Source organism: Salvelinus sp. IW2-2015, linkage group LG28, assembly GCF_002910315.2.
Source record: "Salvelinus sp. IW2-2015 linkage group LG28, ASM291031v2, whole genome shotgun sequence".
NCBI classification, from domain to species: domain Eukaryota; kingdom Metazoa; phylum Chordata; class Actinopteri; order Salmoniformes; family Salmonidae; genus Salvelinus; species Salvelinus sp. IW2-2015.
Window position 1 is genome coordinate 19,894,612 of NC_036868.1, and position 19,920 is coordinate 19,914,531.

A 19,920-nucleotide genomic window follows, 5' to 3' on the forward strand; every position below is an offset into this window, starting at 1 on the left:
ATTTCAAAAAAACTTTACGGAAAAAGCAAATCATGCAATAATCTGAGACGGAGCTCAGAACAATAGCCAAATTAGCCGCCATGTTGGGGTCAACAGAAACCAGAAAATACATGATAAATGTTTCCTTACCTTTGATGAACTTCATCAGAATGCAGTCCTAGGAATCCCAGGTCCACAATAAATGCTTGATTTGTTCGATAATGTCCGTTATTTATGTCCAATTAGCTACTTTGGTTAGCGCGTTTGGTAAACAATTCCAAAGTCACAAAGCGCGTCCACTATAACGTAATGAAATGTCCAAAAGTTCCGTAACAGTCAGTAGAAACATGTCAAACGATGTACTGAATCAATCTTTAGAATGTTGTTAACATACATCTTGAATAACGTTCCAACCGGAGAATTAGATTGACTTCAGAAGAGCGGTGGAACGGAGGTCCTCCTCATGTGAACGCATGTGAAAGCATGGTCAGCTCGTGGCAGACCTGACTAATTCCTGTCTTCTTTCGTCCCCCCTTCACATTAGAGTCATCAGACAAAGTTCTATTGACTGTTGACATCTAGTGGAAGCGGTAGGAAGTGAAAACTCTTCATAAAATATTCTGTAATTGCCATTTGGCGGTGAGTATACATTTACACCAGCTGGGGAGGCAGGGCTCGAGAGAGTAACTTATTTTCCTCACCATCCCAGAATCGTACTGAAGTGGAATTTCCACCGTCACAAATTGAAGATGAACCATCCCAAATTAAAATACTTAAATTAAAATTCTTGCATCTTTACATCTCCCCATTTATACATTTCTAACCAATTTTTTTCATCTCTTTCACATGGTAAACTGGTATGTGCAGTGCGCTTTTGAAAATGTTTTTTTCCCCTTGCTGATTGCATTTTGGAACATTTGTGCGTAGCCTACTGCTGTGTGCGCATTGCTGCACTTATAAAAGTTCTAATCTGTTGCATCAGCCTAATTTTTGATGTACAGTGGTTGTATTAATTTTGGATCTATTGTCCCAGAACTGTCCCAGTCTGTTTTTAACCGTCCCAGACATATCTTTTTTGGGGACGACGGGCCGACCTTAATTTCGAGCCCTGGCTGGGGGACCTTTCCATTCCTTCCTTTCATAGTGGCTGCCACAAAGTGGCATTTCAAGTAATGTTAATTTCTAGGTATTTCAAATTAATAAAATGTCATGTTTGGCATTGCTATAAGATAAATGCCTTTTTAAGAATTTGCAGTAATTGGACACTGACCTTACAGGTGATTAGCACCATTTTAATGTAAAACAATCACAATAAGGTACTTAAAGGAGAAGTTGACCTAAAATCCCAAATTCTCTAGGTGATTCCATACATTGAAACTAGTTAGGTGGAGTTTGCCTTCTCCCCTTCTCTTTCCCTGCAGTCTAGAACTGGAAAGCTGCAAAAATGGGTCATGTGATGTCTTTGTGCACCGCCAAATCTGCTCTGTTGACAACAACCTACAAACATGTCTGACAATGAAAGAGTACTACTGGAGGGCTGCCGATTTTGTTTATTATCTGAAATAACAAATTGACCGCTATCGACAGGGGGAAGGGGGGTTACGAATACACAATAGACCAGAATACATGCTACCAGATAGGCATATCCCAGGTTGTTTCTGGGGCCATGTATGTCACGCAAGGCTATACAGTTCTTAAAAGCATGAAATGTTGTCATGCAAATGGCTTGCCAACAGATCAGACATGGATGATTATGAAAAAAAGCGAGTAGACCCGATCCTAAGTAATTAAAATGCACCAACATCTTTCATTTTTATTCAGTCTATTCTACAATGTAAGGTGACAATTACTGTCCATCTCCTCAACATATGCTAACTGGTAGAGCGTCTAGGCTACAACACAATAAGATCAACTCAAACTGCAATGATTAGACTACTTACCTCCGCAAACTCGCTTTGCTCTTTCTCAAAAGCGCCTCTGTATTTTGGCACCTCACCAGTTCCAGTCCATGGGAATATTTACTTAAAGCCAAATCTACACTGGAGTTGCTTACTAAGAAGACAGTGGATGTTCCTGAGTGGCCAAAAGTTACAGTTTGGACTTAAATCTACTTGAAAATCTATTGCAAGACCTGAAAATAGTCTAGCAATGATCAACAACCAATTTGACCAGGATTGAAGAATTTTGAAAAGAATAATCGCAAATGTTGCACAATCCAGGTGTGGAAAGCTCTTAGAGACTCACCTAGAAAGACTCACAGCTGTAATTGCTGCCGAAGGTGCTTCCACAATGTATTGACTCGGGTGTGAACACAATTTTTTTAACAATTTTTTGCTGCAAAAAATACGTTATTTCATTTTGTCATTATTGTGTGTTGATGGGTGAGGAAAAACATTTTTGAATTTAGGCTCTTTCATAGTCATCGATGAAGTGCTTACTACACACACATAGATTGGCAAAATTGTCTGTAGGAGTGTTTCATCATATTTCCTTCTGCATCTGTCTATCTTTCAACGGAAAACAGTGACATTTTGTGCCTTCCCTAGATATCTTATATAAAGTGCAGCCAGGTACCCCCTACTATAAAACTCACATCTGTGACGTCAAGTTCCAAGTAAGGCCATATACGTCTGAGTTTCCCCATGAGAGCACACATGCAGAGTTGTTACCCATCTCCACTGTTGCAGTCAGCCACATGAAATAGTGATATAAACTAATTGCAATCATTTAGGTGGAAAAGTACACATTTCCTGGCTCAAAACCAATAGTACTTTTGATAAAAATTCTAATTGAATTCATCCACAATTCGCAGATTTCTTAATCGCTCTTTGACTGACAATGGAGCAAAGCTACCAGTGCACAAAGAGTTACGTGACCCGCTTTTGTAGCTTTCCAGTTTTAGAATGCAGGGAGAGAGGGGGGGAGAAGGCAAACTCCACCTAATTATACTGAGCAAAAATATAAACGGAACATGCAACAAATTCAAATTCAAAGAGTTACCCTTCATGGAAGGAAATCAGTCAATTGAAATAAATTAATTAGGCTCTAATTTATGGATTTCACATGATTGGGCAGAGGCGCAGCCATGGGTGGGCCTTGGAGGGCATAGGCCCACCCCCTGGGGAGCCAGGCCCAGCCAATCAGAATGAGTTTTCCCCACAAAAGGGCTTTATTACCGACATAAGAACTCCTCAGCTGGCGTGGTTGTGAGGCCGGTTGGACATATTGCCAAATTCTTTAAAACAACGTGGAGGCGGTTTATGGTATAGAAATGAATATAAAATTGTCTGGCAACAGCTCTGTAGGATATTCCTGCAGTCAGCATGCCAATTGCACGCTCGGTCAAAATTTGAGACATCTGTGGCATTGTTGTAAAAAAAAAAAACAGCACATTTTAGTGGCCTTTTTATTGTCCCCAGCACAAGGTGCACCTATGGCAAAGGATAAATGCTCACTAACAGGGATGGAAACAAATTTGTCCACAATTTCAGCTAAATATGCTTTTTATGTAAATGAAACATTTCTGGGTTCTTTTATTTCAGCTCATGAAACATGGGACCTTTGCATGTTACGTTTTTAATATTTCTTCAGTACAGTTTCAAAACATGGAATCACTTGGGACATTTTGGTTTTTAGGTCAACTTCCTCTTTAATTGTTACCCAAAAATTATTTCAAAAATGGTTAATTGGATCTTTTAAATAAGATTGTTTTATAAGATAATCACCAAATTAAAATTCAGCAGTTTTTTTTTGTCATGGCATGGGGCCCCCATTTGATTTTGTTATAATGTTTGAGTCACTCAGATGGAACACGACATAAACCATGGCAAAATGTGTAGAATAGCAGGAAATTGGCTTTAAAGGGGCAAAATTTGTCTCTGCGGCCAAGAGGGCCTCTCCATTTTTCGGGTTGGAAACATTTATTTATTTATTTTTAATCCTGAAAAAACCCTGAGTTAAAAAGTTGATATCTTATCTCAGTCAGGGAGTTGCCCTAAAACCAGCTATATATAACATGAATTCTAAGTTGGCTCATCATTATTTATTTATTATTATTAAATCTCATTCGTAAACCACTACTCTATTGGTCACCCACCGATTCTGTATGTTACTGTCTCCTTTCAGGGACATCCTCTTATGGCTCCCAGGGCTATGGAGGAGAGGGGAAGCTCTACAGCCTGGAGTCCGGCCCCGAGAAGCCCCAGGACAAGAAGAAGAAGAGCTCGGGCCTAGCCACGCTCAGGAGGAGATTCATCAAGCGCCGCAAGTCCAGCCGCTCGGCCGACCACGTGCGACAGATGCGCGAGCTCCTCTCAGGTTGGGATGTGCGTGACGCAAACGCACTGGTTGAGGAGTACGAGGGCACAGCAGCTCTCAAGGAGCTGAACCTGCAGGCGGGACTGGCGCGGGCTGATGCCCGGAGCCTGCAGCGCGACCTGGCCGCCCTCTACCAGCACAAGTACTGCACGGACGTGGACCTCATCTTCCAGGATGCCTGCTTTCCTGCGCACCGCGCTGTGCTGGCTGCCCGCTGCCCCTTCTTCAAGACGCTGCTGTCGTCGTCGCCAGGCTACGGTGCTGAGGTGCTCCTGGACGTGGGCACAGCGGGCATGGACGCGGCCATGTTCTCGGCACTGCTGCACTACCTGTACACGGGCGAGCTGGGCCCAGAGGTGGATGCGCGGCTGCGGAACATGGACGTGTTGGTGCGCCTGAGCGAAGAGTTTGGCACACCCAGCTCGCTGGAGGAGGACATGCATGGCCTTTGCGAGCACATGTGCTTCTACGACTCACTGCTCAGCTTCTCATCTGACTCAGAGCTGGTGGAGGTCTTCAGTGCCGGGCCAGCTGTTGGGGTAGCAGCTGGGGGAGGAGGTGTAGGAGGAGGACCGGTCATCCAAGGACCCGCGGACGAAGAGCTGCGCGCCCACAAGGCGGTCCTCTCGGCCCGCTCTCCTTTCTTCCGGAACCTCCTGCAGCGGCGCATCCGCACCGGCGAGGAGATTACAGAGCGCGCTCTGCAGACGCCCACGCGCATCATCCTGGATGAGTCCATCATCCCCAAGAAATATGCCCGTGTCATCTTGCACTGCATGTACACGGACGCTGTGGAGCTAGCACTGGTGCTGAGGGGAAGCCCCTCAGCGGGGAGTCTGGGGGAGGTGCAGGCCCTGGTGGCCGGAGGCAGGGGGGTTGCCAGTCGTGCTGAGGAGGCAATGGAGCTCTACCACATTGCCCTCTTCTTGGAGTTCAGCATGTTGGCCCAAGGTGAGTCTCGGAACCCTGATTTGCTCCCTTATGTATCCTGTTCGCTCACCTCACCTCACCTTTTTGTTTACCTAATGAATTCACAAGCTTTTTTTAGAGGGAGGATTGGGGGGCTGGGAACTGGGGAAGGAGCGGCTGTTGTAGCACTCCATGCAGTGATTAATGTAGTAAAGGAATTCCCTGTAGCTCTTAAGTCAGATGTTAGCACTTTCCTTCCATTGTGGCTCTTTTTGGTACCAGTAGACATCCAACTCTTCTTTAGGGAGGAGGGAGTACAGAGTTTCAACATGTCTCGACATTGCAATCTCAGTGGACGTTGTTGTTGCCTATGTTTTTTTTTATGGCCTCAATGGTCCGACAAATTGTACAGGCTTGATGGACATCTCCTTAAGAGTTTGGGTTTCAATCAATCGTGATGTAGCTTTGTGTTTACGACCCTCTTGGAAATAAATCTAGGTAAAGACTAACACACACATACACCTTTTGGGCATTGGAAGTAAACACTTAGGCCTTATTCAGAAATCACAATGCTTAGCCTATCTCCTCTTATTCAAAAAGCTGGTCGAGAATTGATTAGTCAGAGAGGAGGATTTTTTGTTATGTGACCCTCCTCCCTGGGGCGGCAGGGTAGCCTAGTGGCTAGTGTTGGACTAGTAACCGAAAGGTTGCAAGATTGAATCCCCAAGCTGACAAGGTAAAAATCTGTCGTTCGTAGGCCGTCATTGAAAATAAGAATTTGTTCTTAACTGACTTGCCTAGTTAAATAAAGGTAAAATATATATATTTTTTTACCTTGCCAACATGAATGATACTTAATCCAGTGCAGGTTTGATTTAACTCGTTTCACTTTATCGATGGATTTTATTTTTGCTGTTTATTTAGGGAATCCACCAAGACAAGCACAGCCATGCTGTCCCTGACATTTTGAGGTAGACAATGAAACGTTTCCCTAGAAAGCAAAAAAAAATAAGTGTTGCTTTCAGGTCACAGTACAATCACTGCCGATCTCCATGTAAGGATTCAGTTTGCCTGTGTCCACCAACCTTTCAAGCCTCCCCGTCAGCATCGATAGGTAATGGATATCGATCTGACGGTGCCCTGTAAGCTTTTCTATTATTTTCTCCTCTAGCTTTTGGTTTTCAATTCGAAACATCCCATTCTGCTAGTGACAGCAAGGCTAGGCAAAGCAATCATTTGTCATTACATGAATTTAAGGATTACTTCAGATTTTCACTTTCTCAATGGAAAGTTTTAATGTGTCATAGTAGACATAGTTGTGTTTAAGGAAGGTGGATGACAGGGCAGAGTTATGGGTGCAAAACAAGACGTCAAGAGGATTGTGGTATTTGGAGTTTGTCCCTCCACAAAAGAGTTAATTACATTTACATTTGAGTAATTTAGTAGATGCTATTATCCAGAGCGACTTCGTTGGTGCATTCACCTTAAAGCTAGAATCCTTAGTTGCTACATCCATTTTTGGACCTATAAATTAATGCTATATAGGCTACCCATTGATTATTGAAGGATATCATTGAAATGCCTCATGAGTTGTACCCAATCACAACCCAAAATATGTTTGTTATACTCCAATGTTTGTAAACAAAGTAAACATAAACAAAAAGTGTAGCTATAGCCTCAAAACATGGTTAATACTATAATGTTGATATCATTGATGGTCAGTCCTTGCGTACATAGCTCTCACTTTGAATTTGAGTGGTTACATTTCTCTAGGCCCATCCTCAGCATTTTACCAAGCCTCAGAACATGGTTAATACTATAATGTTGATATCATTGATGGTCAGTCCTTGCGTACATAGCTCTCACTTTGAATTTGAGTGGTTACATTTCTCTAGGCCCATCCTCAGCATTTTACCAAAACACAGGTGGGGTGACCGCTTTATTGTTAAATCAGGGATTCCAGCTTTAAGATAACGAGGTGATACAATCCACAAAGTTGTAGTACATTTTCCTCAATAAAGACGTTATCAGAAAAGTCTGCTAGTATAGAAAAAGACTTGCAGTTATTTTTGGGGGGGGGACGGGACTGAGATGTCTTATTTAAGATACTCTTTGAAGAGGTAGGGTTTCAAACGTTTTCAAATGTTAGGGATGTGACAAACTGACAATTTTTCAGCTGCATTGTGAATTCACAACGTTGCTGCCAGCAACGGTTTGTGTCTGTGCTTCCCTTTCAGATGGTTAAGAATTGTACCTGGACTACCATTACTGTACCTCAATTTCACCTCCCAAAGTTAGCATTTCATTCTTAACTTCTCAAAGTTTTGCCATACAGGACTTGGCTGGTGTCCTTGCCTTTTTCTGCCATTTTTACAACTGTTGACGACAATGACATAGTGGTAGAGAGTCGACTTCAAAATAATTAATTCCTTGCACGTCGTCTCCTACTATTTCCCCATTCAGAATTTTTGGAACGGAGACTTAGTTGCCATACTTCCAAGAACACAAACACTTGCAACTAAGCTATCAAAGGACAGAGAGAGGGGGAAGGGGCACAGTATAGGCAGATCGACCAGCAGGCACGCAGTCAGAACTGTGCACTAGGCCTATCTATTGACTTGCAGTGTCTCACAACTTCAGTAAAGCAGGGCCTATCATTTTTTATTTAACCTTTTATTTAACTAAGCAAGTTAGTTAAGAACAAGTTGTTATTTACAATGACAGCCAATGACAGATGCAGTGCCTTAGACCGCTGCGCCACTCTGGAGCCCTATTCAATGAATAGGCTAGGATATTCTACACGCAACAGACCGAAGACTGAACACACACTTGCATCATTAGCGAAGAGAAAGAGCAGGTGAGCCAGCGTAAGAGGGAGAGGTGGGAGCATGCAGAAAGAGCTGTGCGCCTATGTCTTGGTAATCTGTATCTCGCAATGTCTTGTCTTGCATGCCTCGCAGCTAGGGTGTTATCAAACAGGCCTTCTAGTTGAGTCTAGAACAAACGGTCGGATAGACTCATGCTATGATCAATTAAGGCTGGGTGGTACACCATATTTTACGATATACCGGTATTAATGCACGGACTGGTTTGGGTTTTTACTTAAGCAATAAGGCCCGAGGGGGTGTGGTATATGGCAAATATACCATGGCTAAGGGCTGTTCTTATTGCCGACGCAACGCGGAGTGCCTGGATACTGCCCTTAGCCGTGGTATATTAGCCATATACCACAAACCCCTGAGGTGCCTTATTGCTATTATAAACTGGTTACCAATGTAATTAGAGCAGTAAAAATAACTTTTGTCATACCTTTTTACAGTTTACTTTGCTACTAAGGTGATTTCTCTCTCTCGCTCTCGCTCTCTCGCTCTCTCTCGCTCTCTCTCTCTCTCTCGCTCTCGCTCTCTCTCATATATATCGCTAGCTAATAAATGTGATGAGTCAGAGCAAATGTAACTAGCTATACAGCCTGATTAATACCAGTGATGGCGTAGACCTAAATCAGCATGTTTGTGCAACAGTGTCTTCTAAATCAAAGAGGAATACGCAAAGCATGAATATGTTAGCTACATGAAGTAGCTAAGCGAGCATTCAATGTAGCCAAAGGTTGACGCTCTGGATAAGAGCGTCAGCTGAATTACTAAAATGTAAATGTGTAGGGTCCCCTAGGAAACACTTATCAACTTTGGTTCGTACCCTGTCACAATAACCCCTCCCTGTCATTTTAATTAATTGTCATTTCAAACCACACTATGCAAAGTGCTCACTATTATATTCTAACTATAGAATTAGAATAATCATTATTTTTCAGTTCACCTAAGTGTTTTGCTCTAAATCGCAAGTCAAATTACAATTGCAACATTTGGTTAAAGATGAGGCCTAGAATGTGTGCCCATATCGTGCAGCCCTACGTGGCAGTGTGGAAAGGATCTCAAGAGTCCAGGAAATGCAGAAATAGCTGATAATAGTTTTTGGTTGTATTGAACAGTATACAACATTCAGAATGGAGAAAGACCCATTGGTATCACTTAGTTTTGGTCATGTAGTTTACATTCTATGTGGACACCACATTATTATCTCATAAAATCATGGGCATTAATATGATGGGGGTGCCCCCCCCCCCCCCCCCCCTTTTGCTGCTCTGTACAGGCCAGTCAAGTTATTCCACACTGATCTCGACAAACCATTTCTGTATGGATCTCTCTTTGTGCACGGGGGCATTGTCATGTTGAAACAGGAAAGGGCCTTCCCCAAACTGTTGCCATAAAGTTGGAAGCACAGAATCGTCTACTATGTCAATCTTAACGCTGTAGTGTTAAGATTTCCCTTCACTGGAACTAAGGGGCCTAGCCTGAACCATGAAAAACAGCCCCAGGCCATTATTCCTCCTCCACCTAACTTTACAGTTGGCACTATGCATTGGGGCAGGTAGCGTTCTCCTGACATCCGACAAACCCAGATTTGTCTGTCGAACTGCCAGATGGTGAAGTATGAGTCATCACTCCAGAGACTGCGTTTCCACTGCTCCGGAGTCCAATAACAACGAGCTTTACACCACTTCAGCTGACGCTTGGGATTGCACATGGTAGTCTTAAGCTTGTGTGTGGCTGCTCCGACATGGAAACCCATTTCATGATGCTCCCGATGAACAGTTCTTGTGCTGATTTTGCTTGCTGCAGTTTGGAACTCTGTAGTGAGTGTTGCAATCGAGGATAGATGCTTTTTACGCGCTTCAGCACTCGCCGGTCCCGTTCTGTGAGCTTGTGTGGCCTACCACTTTGCGGCTGAGCCGTTGTTGCTCCAAGACGTTTCCACTTCACAATAACAGCACTTACATTTGACCGGGGCAGCTCTAGTAGGGCCAAAATTTGGTGAACTGACTTCCAAAGGTGGCATCATGTGACGGTGCCATGTTGAAGGTCACTGAGCTCTTCAGTAAGGCCATTCTACTGCCAATGTTTTTCTATGGCGATTTCATGGCTGTGTGCTCGATTTTATACACCTGTCAGAAACAGGTGTAGCTAAAATAGCCAGATCCACTCATTTGAAGGGGTGTCCATATACTTTTGTGTATATAGTGTATGTGTTGCTACCCTAGGGTCATGCACTACCCATAAAGCATATCTTTAACTTTTATTATTCAAAAACATAAAATACAGTCAAAAATGTAAATATTGTGATATGATATTTTGGCTACATCACCCAGCCCTATGATCAATTCTGTTCTGATTGGAACGTCTGTTTCAAACTCTGTCTTTATACTTATCACCCTTGAAATCCTCACATATTCACATCTCCATCACACACAGTCACAAATGAGTGTGTGTGTGATCTAGATGTGAATATTAAGACCTCTCTTAATCTTTGCTGTTGGATATGTCTCCTCAGGTAACAGGTTATTAGGTTTTTGCTGGGACCAAAGCAGCCCACCCTCGGCTATACATGAAGTGCTTTCAGCCCAGCCTGCTGCCACAGCCAGCTGCTTTGTCTCAGCCACTCACCCATCACACTGTCTCAATAGTGTGCTAATTCAGTGTCTTTCTATTCCAATTTTGTCTCTGACTCCAGGTGTCTCATTTTGTTGCGCCTTTCACTCATCGTCTCATTGGCATCTCACAGAGGTAGAATCTGGGCAATTAGACACTGAGTGAGAAAGGGACTCAGACAGAAATAACCCGCGGAGCCACCGTCTCACTCAGCCGCTGTCAAACTGGGTCTCATTGCTGCCTCATTGAGTACCTCACTGTCTGTCTCATTGTTTTGCGCTCTGCATGCTGTCGGCTACATCTCAATGCTGTTTTGCAGCATTTCATTCAGTTTCATCCTTTCACTAGAATCTGGAGTCTCTATAGAGAGATGTCTCACTGGACAGTTCTCCCTAAACCAAAACCTCTATATGCGGTTATTTGTGACTGATGTACAAAGGAATAGTCACCATGAATGGCTTTTCTCTGATGTTAGTTTATAGTAGCTGACTGCACACTACCATTTCACTTCAAAACCGTTATCAAGCTCTTACAGTAACTTCAAATTACATTTAATCTCCCATTCAGCACAAGTGTTTGCTCTCCAGGGTCAGCCTTAGTTGTCATAAAGAGCTTTCGATTTAGTGGTGGCTCATTCAAATGACAAAGTTTTTGCACAGCAAAACCCTGGTGTAGCTTCATGAGGAACATTAGGCAGCTCCCAACTGCACTTTCATATCACCTGGGTAAATGTGCTGCACATGGTTACAAAGAAATGCACAAAAACAAATTGCTCATGACGTAGGCTAATCGTCATAGTCAAAGATGTAAGGTAAGCAAACCTACAGTATTAAGCTCTCCCCCAAAAATCTGTGTGACATTTCAAATGCACCTAATTCCCATGACTTGTTAATAGCAGTTTGCATGTTAACCATGACCATCTGATTTCCAACATAACCAAATGTGTTAATGACTACACCACCTGTGAGAATGCTATGAAAGACAATAGGTACTAAGGTATAAATGAATTGATGCTTTGAGTATAACACAACTCATGTAAAACTAGTAGTTCACTACTATATCTAAACTGCTTCATTGGTTTCCCAGCTGGCCTGGAAAGCACTGCATGGAGGAGGTCTGGTCAGTCCACGATTTCTCAATGTTGACACCGCTAGACTTCTAAATGTTAATTGGGCACTGGCCATGGGAAGCCAGCAAAGTATGACAAAATCACCTTACGCAACATCAAAGTTATTTTTCATGGCTATCACCCAGAAAGCTGTCCATATGGATAAGATCGGATAGTGACACTACTGAAACTGTTGCTTCAAAAAATATAGAATACAGTACCGATGAAGCGAAAGGAACAAAGCAACACAGATGGGCTACAGCGGTGAACTATCTCCATAAGACTGTTAGAGCAAAGGCCCAATCGTATCTGGGAAACACTTCACAGGTTAATCTCTAAAGGGAGCAGAACTTTTTTTGAACGAAGCACACCAGTACGCCGACTCCTCTTAGCAGATGGATAATCACCCCCCCCCCACCCCTGGCCATCCATGTTGGAATGAGTCATGGATCTAAATCGGAGAGTTCTCCCCCTGCACCCCTCAGCGTGTGAGATCCAGAGAACTCACGCTCAGCGATCTGGTCAGTTTGGATAAGGCTCGATCGATGGCCCCCGCTCTGGCGGCAGCGCCAGTCTATCACTGAATTGCCCAGCGTTAAGCATTATGAGTCAGATTAACTGAGAGCGAGTCTCGAGAGACAGGTGGGATCTCACAGAAGCTAAGGAGGAAGTCAGTGAGGGCATGTCCACTGAACGGTGAATGCTTGGTGCTTTACAGATTAGCTCAATTGGAGAACGTGCGTCGAGACGAGGGAGAGCTCTGTATTTCTATCAACAGGTACACAGGAAGAGAAGAAGCCTTTCCTGAAGAATGATAGATGGCCCATGAAAACCTAATACTGTATGCTAAGTTTTAGGATTACTACTGTCATCTCTGTTAATTGCCCTTAAGGTGGGTACATTTTAATTCCCAAGTTTGTTGTAGATTATTAGGAACACTGTCCATGCTGAAGCCAGAGCAGACTGTGACATGAAAGACTGGAAGTCAAACTTGAGGAAGTATCAGCTAAAATAAAGGTATCCCAGTTTTACTACTGGATGGACTTCGGTGTTCAATTATAATCGTCTTTATGTAAGAACTTCCATCTCTGTCTCACTGCCTACACAATCCAGTTGTGGTTACACACATGCGCGCACACACAGACCCATGCAAAAAAATAAAATCATGCAAACACACACTAAGAAGAATGATTTAGCACCTGCATGCCAAAAGCCTCCCGGACAAAATGGAAGTTGTGACCTCTGAAAAATGGAACCACTGCGTAAGTTTAACACCCGTGTGGCGCCTTGCACGCCTAACAGTTAGATGGGCAGGGATAATTAATGTGTCTGCAGAGCCCAAGCCCAGTTTCTACAAACCGGGGGTAGTCGGCCTCCAATTCACTCAGCACAACGAGGGGAATCATTATTACACTTGTTCAATACACGACGGCGCCAATGTCAGCCTCCTCATCAGAACCTGATGTTCTGGCAAGGAGAGACCTTGTTGTAAAACGGGGGCAAGTCTGGCCCAGTAGGGAGGGTTCTCTCGTACGTCTATCACATCAAACACAAACCACTCACCACCCATTTCGCACAAATGTTTTATTCCTTTATTGAAGAAAGTGGGAGATTTGGGTTGCTTTAAATGTTGCCTCTTCTCTTGTCTCATCTTAGTTGGAAAGCCCTGATTTTGTTATAACAATGCTGATCGATATCTTATAGTTGTGTAGGCACATCCATTATTTCACCATCAAACGTTCACTTGTTTTCACACAAGCTCACTGTAAAGAAGGAGCAATATAAAGAGACTAGAAGTTTGGTTTGTTTGGAGGACATTAGCAGTGCTGAAAATGGATATCCTATCTGCCTGTAATAAATATGCCATTGCATATTTTGCACACATAGTTTAGTGGAAGCCATTTTTAATAGATTCCCCCTTTCACAAATCTGGGCCTCGGTCTGGATGTTGTCCTTCCTGTCTAATCAGGAGACTTATCAGACATGGGACATCAGGGGTCTCATTTATAAATAACTGTTGTGTAAATTCCACACCAAATATCTGGGGTGCCATTTCTGAAAATATAGGTTCTTATAAAAATATTGAGCTTTATTAACTTGGCATACATATGCATGTTTCCCATTATAAATCCAACCTGCCCAAAAAACGGTATGTGCGTGAACAAGCATTATAACTCCTGGAAAACGCCCTCCGTTCACCTTTTATGGTGACCATAACGCCCTTTTATTTGCTGTATAATTTAGAACTTTTGGAATTTAGTCCACGGCAGTTTCTATAATGACAATTGTATGTTTTTGGAGATGTTTCATTAACCTGTGCTGTATTTGACAAAGGACTGTGACTTTCTGAAAGAAAAAACAATGGCTAATTGTTGTGGACCTGCCAGCAGAATATTTGAATTCTTATTTGAACAATGTTTTACATTTACTTTTCCCCCAACATAATGCTGGACTGCCTGCAGATTCTGTAGCATTTTATTTATTACAGTAGGCTACTTGCAGTAGTTGCATACATACGTCAATATTTTTTGTGTATGTATATATATATATCTTTTAAAATATCTTTTTTTAACCTTTATTTAACTAGGCAGTTCAGAACAAATTCTAATTTACAATGACGGCCTACCATGGCCAAACCATAACCCGGACCATAACCTGCGCCACTCAGGAGCCCCTCAGCAATCTTTTCTGTTCACCTGTTAAATTTGACTGCATGGTACCGTACTGTGGTCCTGTACCGTGCTGTAGAATTGAGTACAACAGGGGTCGCGTTTAGAGTTCAGAAATCTGCATTTTCAAGCCGCAGACCTTCAAAAATCTGTGTTTTTAAACCATTTCACCTGTTTTATATTGAAGGTAAACATTATTTTTATATTTTTTTATTCGGTAGAGGGATCAGGGGCATGCAACTATAGTTTCCCTTCACATTAGTGCAACACATTTGGCAGAAAATAGCTTAATTTTCATCAGATGACAGCAGAATTGCAATACTATTTGGAGTAAATGAGCTTACAATGAAAAAGCAAGGTATTTTTGCAAAAACAATGCATGGCTATCATATTTCTAATATTTATTATAGAAAGAATGTAGCCAGCTACATTTCCTTATGTTTTGCTTTAAGTTAATCTTGCATTTTACCAGAGAAAAGTTGTCTACACCAAGAAAAGTACAGGATAAAAGTAGCTACACATCAGTGTGCTATTTGCTGTTAGAATGCCTGTTTATGAATTCTTATCCAAGTGGAGAAGTGCAACTGAGGCACAAAATTAGTCTGATGCCGAGCAGAAATTATTTGTTTTATAATATTTTTGTTTCCCCCACTCCAGATACAAACTTATGCATACCAACAACTTAGATGCACACAAACATATACTACATCTCATCTGCCCAGACCCGCATGCTCACACCCCATCCCTAGTGCCTGCATTATTGTTTGCCACGTGGCCTTAAATTGTACCAATTTTAGTTTTTCTCGTTGCCCACGCTATTTCAAGAAGAAATCATTTGATTTTTCCATTGTTATTGATGGCTGATTTGATATATTTCCAAGTTTTTGCATATGTTTTTTTCAAGATGAGTGATAAGAGAAACGTCCAGCCCATTGGGCATCTCACTACATCCCCATATGCCATGTCTTGAAATATGCTGACAGACAACTTTCTAGTTCCGCCCATAACTTTTGGACTTTATAGCATTCCCAGAAAGCATTAGTCATTATAAGTCTTGGTTCCAATAATTTATATATTTTTCAAAAATATTGTCAGTTGGACTTTGGTTTTGTATCATATGAACATCCTTTTCTGACTCAAATAAGATTCCCTCAAGGTTGCTCTGATTTCAAATCGACATTTTGTGATATGTAACTTTTAAGTTGCATGTTAACTATCTACATTGGTCAGTCCAAAATTACTTTTTAATTTTGTCATGGAAATAAATGTATTTCCTGTTACCAAGTCATTTACGGTTTCTATGCCTTTAGTTTCCGTGTGGACCAATTTATCAGTGAATTCTTAAAAGCTATCGAAGGATTGTTCCAAAAGGTTGTGTTTTTAGGGGAGTGATATTGGTTCTTGTAGAATACGTAGAATACGTAGAATACGTTTCATTTTCATCCATATAGTTATAGTATCCATATGTTATAGTGTTCTTAACTAGGAAGTTGTTAATGTTCTAAGCTTTATCCTTGAAAATAGGCATGTAAAAAGATTCTGGGGATGAGCATGCGCATCTTCAATACGTCCTTATTGTTCCTCTTTAATGCATTTAACTATATGTCACAAGTAAAAGCCTTGGGTAGCTAATTCCAAGTCTGGAAGGTTAAAACCAGGTCACAATTATGTTTGTTTACTTMTTTACATGGATATGCTTCTTAATAAAAACCTATTTGAAACGAGCCATTACCTTACGTTATTATCACGGCATTTCATTATTATTCAGGTTATTACTTAAATATGAATAAATAAATTAAAGAAATGCCAGGTTGTAGAGGATCTGTCAGGTRTTTGTATTGACAACATTAATGGAGTCAAAATAAAGATATGCCTACTGTACCATGTCCTTGTCTGTTGGCTTTTCTGCATATAAKAAAATGTAATACAGATCCTATTTAGACGCTCAAAACCATTCAAATGAAGTCCGATGGGTTTTCTCCCACTTTTCTTGAAATATTTGCATATTGTCACAAACCCTGCTGCTGCGGTCATTTGACCGTTCTTCAAAGAGAGGATGCCGTATTGAGAAAAATAATGCAGCCTAAACTACTGAAATTGCCTTTTACAAGATTAAATCATGACAGGAGCGTTTGATTCTTATTTAAGACAGGCTACTTTAGAAAACTTTCTGAATGGACATAGGCCTAAAGATCAGTGAGCTCACACACGCAAAAGCACCCGTCAATCAAAGCCACCAGCGTATGTCAGACACAAGCAAATATTTCTCCTTTCCTTAGAACATATGAAAAAACCTAGGCCTACATTCTGCTTTCCGAAAGTAGGCGATAAGATAATGAATTGACAAGGAAAGTGTAAAGGGGACAACTATGCTGTAGTATGATGATTTAAATTAACAATAATTAAAATCGAAACAAATGCATGCAACATGTCCACGGCCTATTTATCAGTGACACTGATTATCACGGGGGAGAATGTTGGGAAGATTTTTCAAATACTGTGAGGAACTATTATAATTTGAATGGATGTTTAAAAAAACTGACTGTGAGGTGAAGAAAAATTGACTGAGGAAAATGTGCCTTTTCTATGCCTGTAATATGTAGTTGGCCTACCTAGCTGTATTAAGATAAATGCACTAACTGTAAGTTGCTCTGGGTAAGAGCCATAAGACTCCTGAACACCGACGCATGTCTTGTATTCAAGATCCTAAATGGCCTGGCTCCCCCTCCACTCAGTATTTTTGTTAAACAGAAACCCCAAACATATGGCAGCAGATCCACAAGGTCTGCCATGAGAGGTGACTGTATAGTTTTTTTTATTTTTATTTCACCTTTATTTAACCAGGTAGGCTAGTTGAGAACAAGTTCTCATTTGCAACTGCGACCTGGCCAAGATAAAGCATAGCAGTGTGAACAGACAACACAGAGTTACACATGGAGTAAACAATAAACAAGTCAATAACATGGTAGAAAAAAAAGAGAATCTATATACAATGTGTGCAAAAGGCATGAGGTAGGCAATAAATCGAATAATTACAATTTAGCAGATTAACACTGGAGTGATAAATCATCAGATGATAATGTGCAAGAAGAGATACTGGTGTGCAAAAGAGCAGAGTAAATAAATAAAGCAGTATGGGGGGTGAGGTAGGTAAATTGGGTGGGTAGTTTACAGATGGACTAATGTACAGCTGCAGCGATCGGTTAGCTGCTCGGATAGCAGATTTTTAAAGTTGTTGAGGGAGATAAAAGTCTCCAACTTCAGAGATTTTTGCAATTCGTTCCAGTCGCAGGCAGCAGAGAACTGGAAGGAAAGGCGTCCAAATGAGGTTTTGGCTTTAGGGATGATCAGTGAGATACACCTGCTGGAGCGCGTGCTGCGGGTGGGTGTAGCCATCGTGACCAGTGAACTGAGATAAGGCGGCACTTTACCTAGCATAGCCTTGTAGATGACCTGGAGCCAGTGGGTCTGACGACGAACATGTAGCGAGGGCCAGCCGACTAGGGCATACAGGTCGCAGTGGTGGGTCTTGTAAGGTGCTTTAGTAACAAACGAATGGCACTGTGATAAACTGCATCCAGTTTGCTGAGTAGAGTATTGGAAGCTATTTTGTAGATGACATCGCCGAAGTCGAGGATCGGTAGGATAGTCAGTTTTACTAGGGTAAGTTTGGCGGCGTGAGTGAAGGAGGCTTTGTTGCGGAATAGAAAGCCGATTCTTGATTTGATTTTGGATTGGAGTGTTTGATATGAGTCTGGAAGGAGAGTTTGCAGTCTAGCCAGACACCTAGGTACTTATAGATGTCCCATATTCTAGGTCGAACCGTCCAGGGTGGTGATGCTAGTCGGGCGTGCGGGTGCAGGCAGCGAACGGTTGAAAGCATGCATTTGGTTTACTAGCGTTTAAGAGCAGTTGGAGGCCACGGAAGGAGTGTTGTATGGCATTGAGCTCGTTTGGAGGTTGATAGCACAGTGTCCAAGGAAGGGCCGGAAGTATATAGAATGGTGTCGTCTGCGTAGAGGTGGATCAGGGAATCGCCCAGCAAGAGCAACATCATTGATGTATACAGAGAAAAGAGTCGGCCCGAGAATTGAACCCTGTGGTACCCCCATAGAGACTGCCAGAGGACGGACAAATGCCCTCCGATTTGACACACTGAACTCTGTCTGCAAAGTAGTTGGTGAACCAGGCAAGGCAGTCATTAGAAAAACCGAGGCTACTGAGTCTGCCGATAAGAATATGGTGATTGACAGAGTCGAAAGCCTTGGCCAGGTCGATGAAGACGGCTGCACAGTAATGTCTTTTATCGATGGCGGTTATGATTCGTTTAGTACCTTGAGCGTGGCTGAGGTGCACCCGTGACCGGCTCGGAAACCGGATTGCCAGCGGAGAAGGTACGGTGGGATTCGAGATGGTCAGTGATCTGTTTGTTGACTTGGCTTTCGAGACCTTAGATAGGCAGGGCAGGATGGATATGGTCTGTAACAGTTTGGGTCCAGGGTGTCTCCCCCTTTGAAGAGGGGATGACCGCGGCAGCTTTCCAATCCTTGGGGATCTCAGATGATACGAAGGAGAGGTTGAACAGGCTGGTAATAGGGGGTGCGACAATGGCGGCGGACAGTTTCAGATATGGGGGTCCAGATTGTCAAGCCCAGCTGATTTGTATGGGTCCAGGTTTTCCAGCTCTTTCAGAACATCTGCTATCTGGATTTGGGTAAAGGAGAAGCTGGGGAGGTTGGCGACGTAGCAGCGGGGGGGGCGGGGCTGTTGGCCAAGGTTGGAGTCGCCAGGAGGAAGGCATGGCCAGCCATTGAGAAATGCTTGTTGAAGTCTTCGATTATCACGGATTTATCGGTGGTGACCGTGTTACCTAGCCTCAGTGCAGTGGGCAGCTGGGAGGAGGTGCTCTTGTTCTCCATGGACTTTACAGTATCCAGAACTTTTTGGAGTTAGAGCTACAGGATGCATTTTCTGCTTGAAAAAGCTGGCCTTTGCTTTCCTGACTGACTGCGTGTATTGGTTCCTGACTTCCCTGAACAGTTGCATATCGCGGGGGCTCTTCGATGCTATTGCAGTTCGCCACAGGATGTTTTTGTGCTGGTCGAGGGCAGTCAGGTCTGGAGTGAACCAAGGGCTATATCTGTTCTTGGTTCTGCATTTTTTGAACGGAGCATGCTTGTCTAATATGGTGAGGAAGTAACTTTTAAAGATGACCAGGCATCCTCAACTGACGGATGAGGTCAATATCTCTTCCAGGGTACCCGGGCCAGGTCGATTAGAAAGGCCTGCTCGCAGAAGTGTTTTAGGGAGCGTTTGACAGTGATGAGGGTGGTCGTTTGACCGTGGACCCGTGGCGGATACAGGCAATGAGGCAGTGATCGCTGAGATCTTGATTGAAGACAGCAGAGGTGTATTTGGAGGGCAGGTTGGTCAGGATAATGTCTATTAGGGT

At 42.7% G+C, this 19,920-nt stretch overlaps 1 protein-coding gene and 1 long non-coding RNA gene across 4 annotated transcripts in view; both read left to right on the forward strand.

Annotated features, from left to right (window-relative positions):
• The window catches only part of LOC139023248 (uncharacterized), a 288,962-nt gene that overhangs the window by 233,443 nt on the left and 35,599 nt on the right, over positions 1-19,920 (forward strand). The window lies entirely within an intron of this gene.
• Positions 1-19,920, forward strand: part of btbd7 (BTB (POZ) domain containing 7) — a 123,820-nt gene that overhangs the window by 68,301 nt on the left and 35,599 nt on the right. For all 3 annotated transcript variants that reach the window (XM_070435975.1, XM_023973775.2, XM_023973777.2), the window contains one exon: positions 4,105-5,247. In XM_070435975.1, coding sequence (XP_070292076.1) covers positions 4,105-5,247 — 1,143 coding nt within the window. The remainder of the gene's footprint in view (positions 1-4,104; positions 5,248-19,920) is intronic.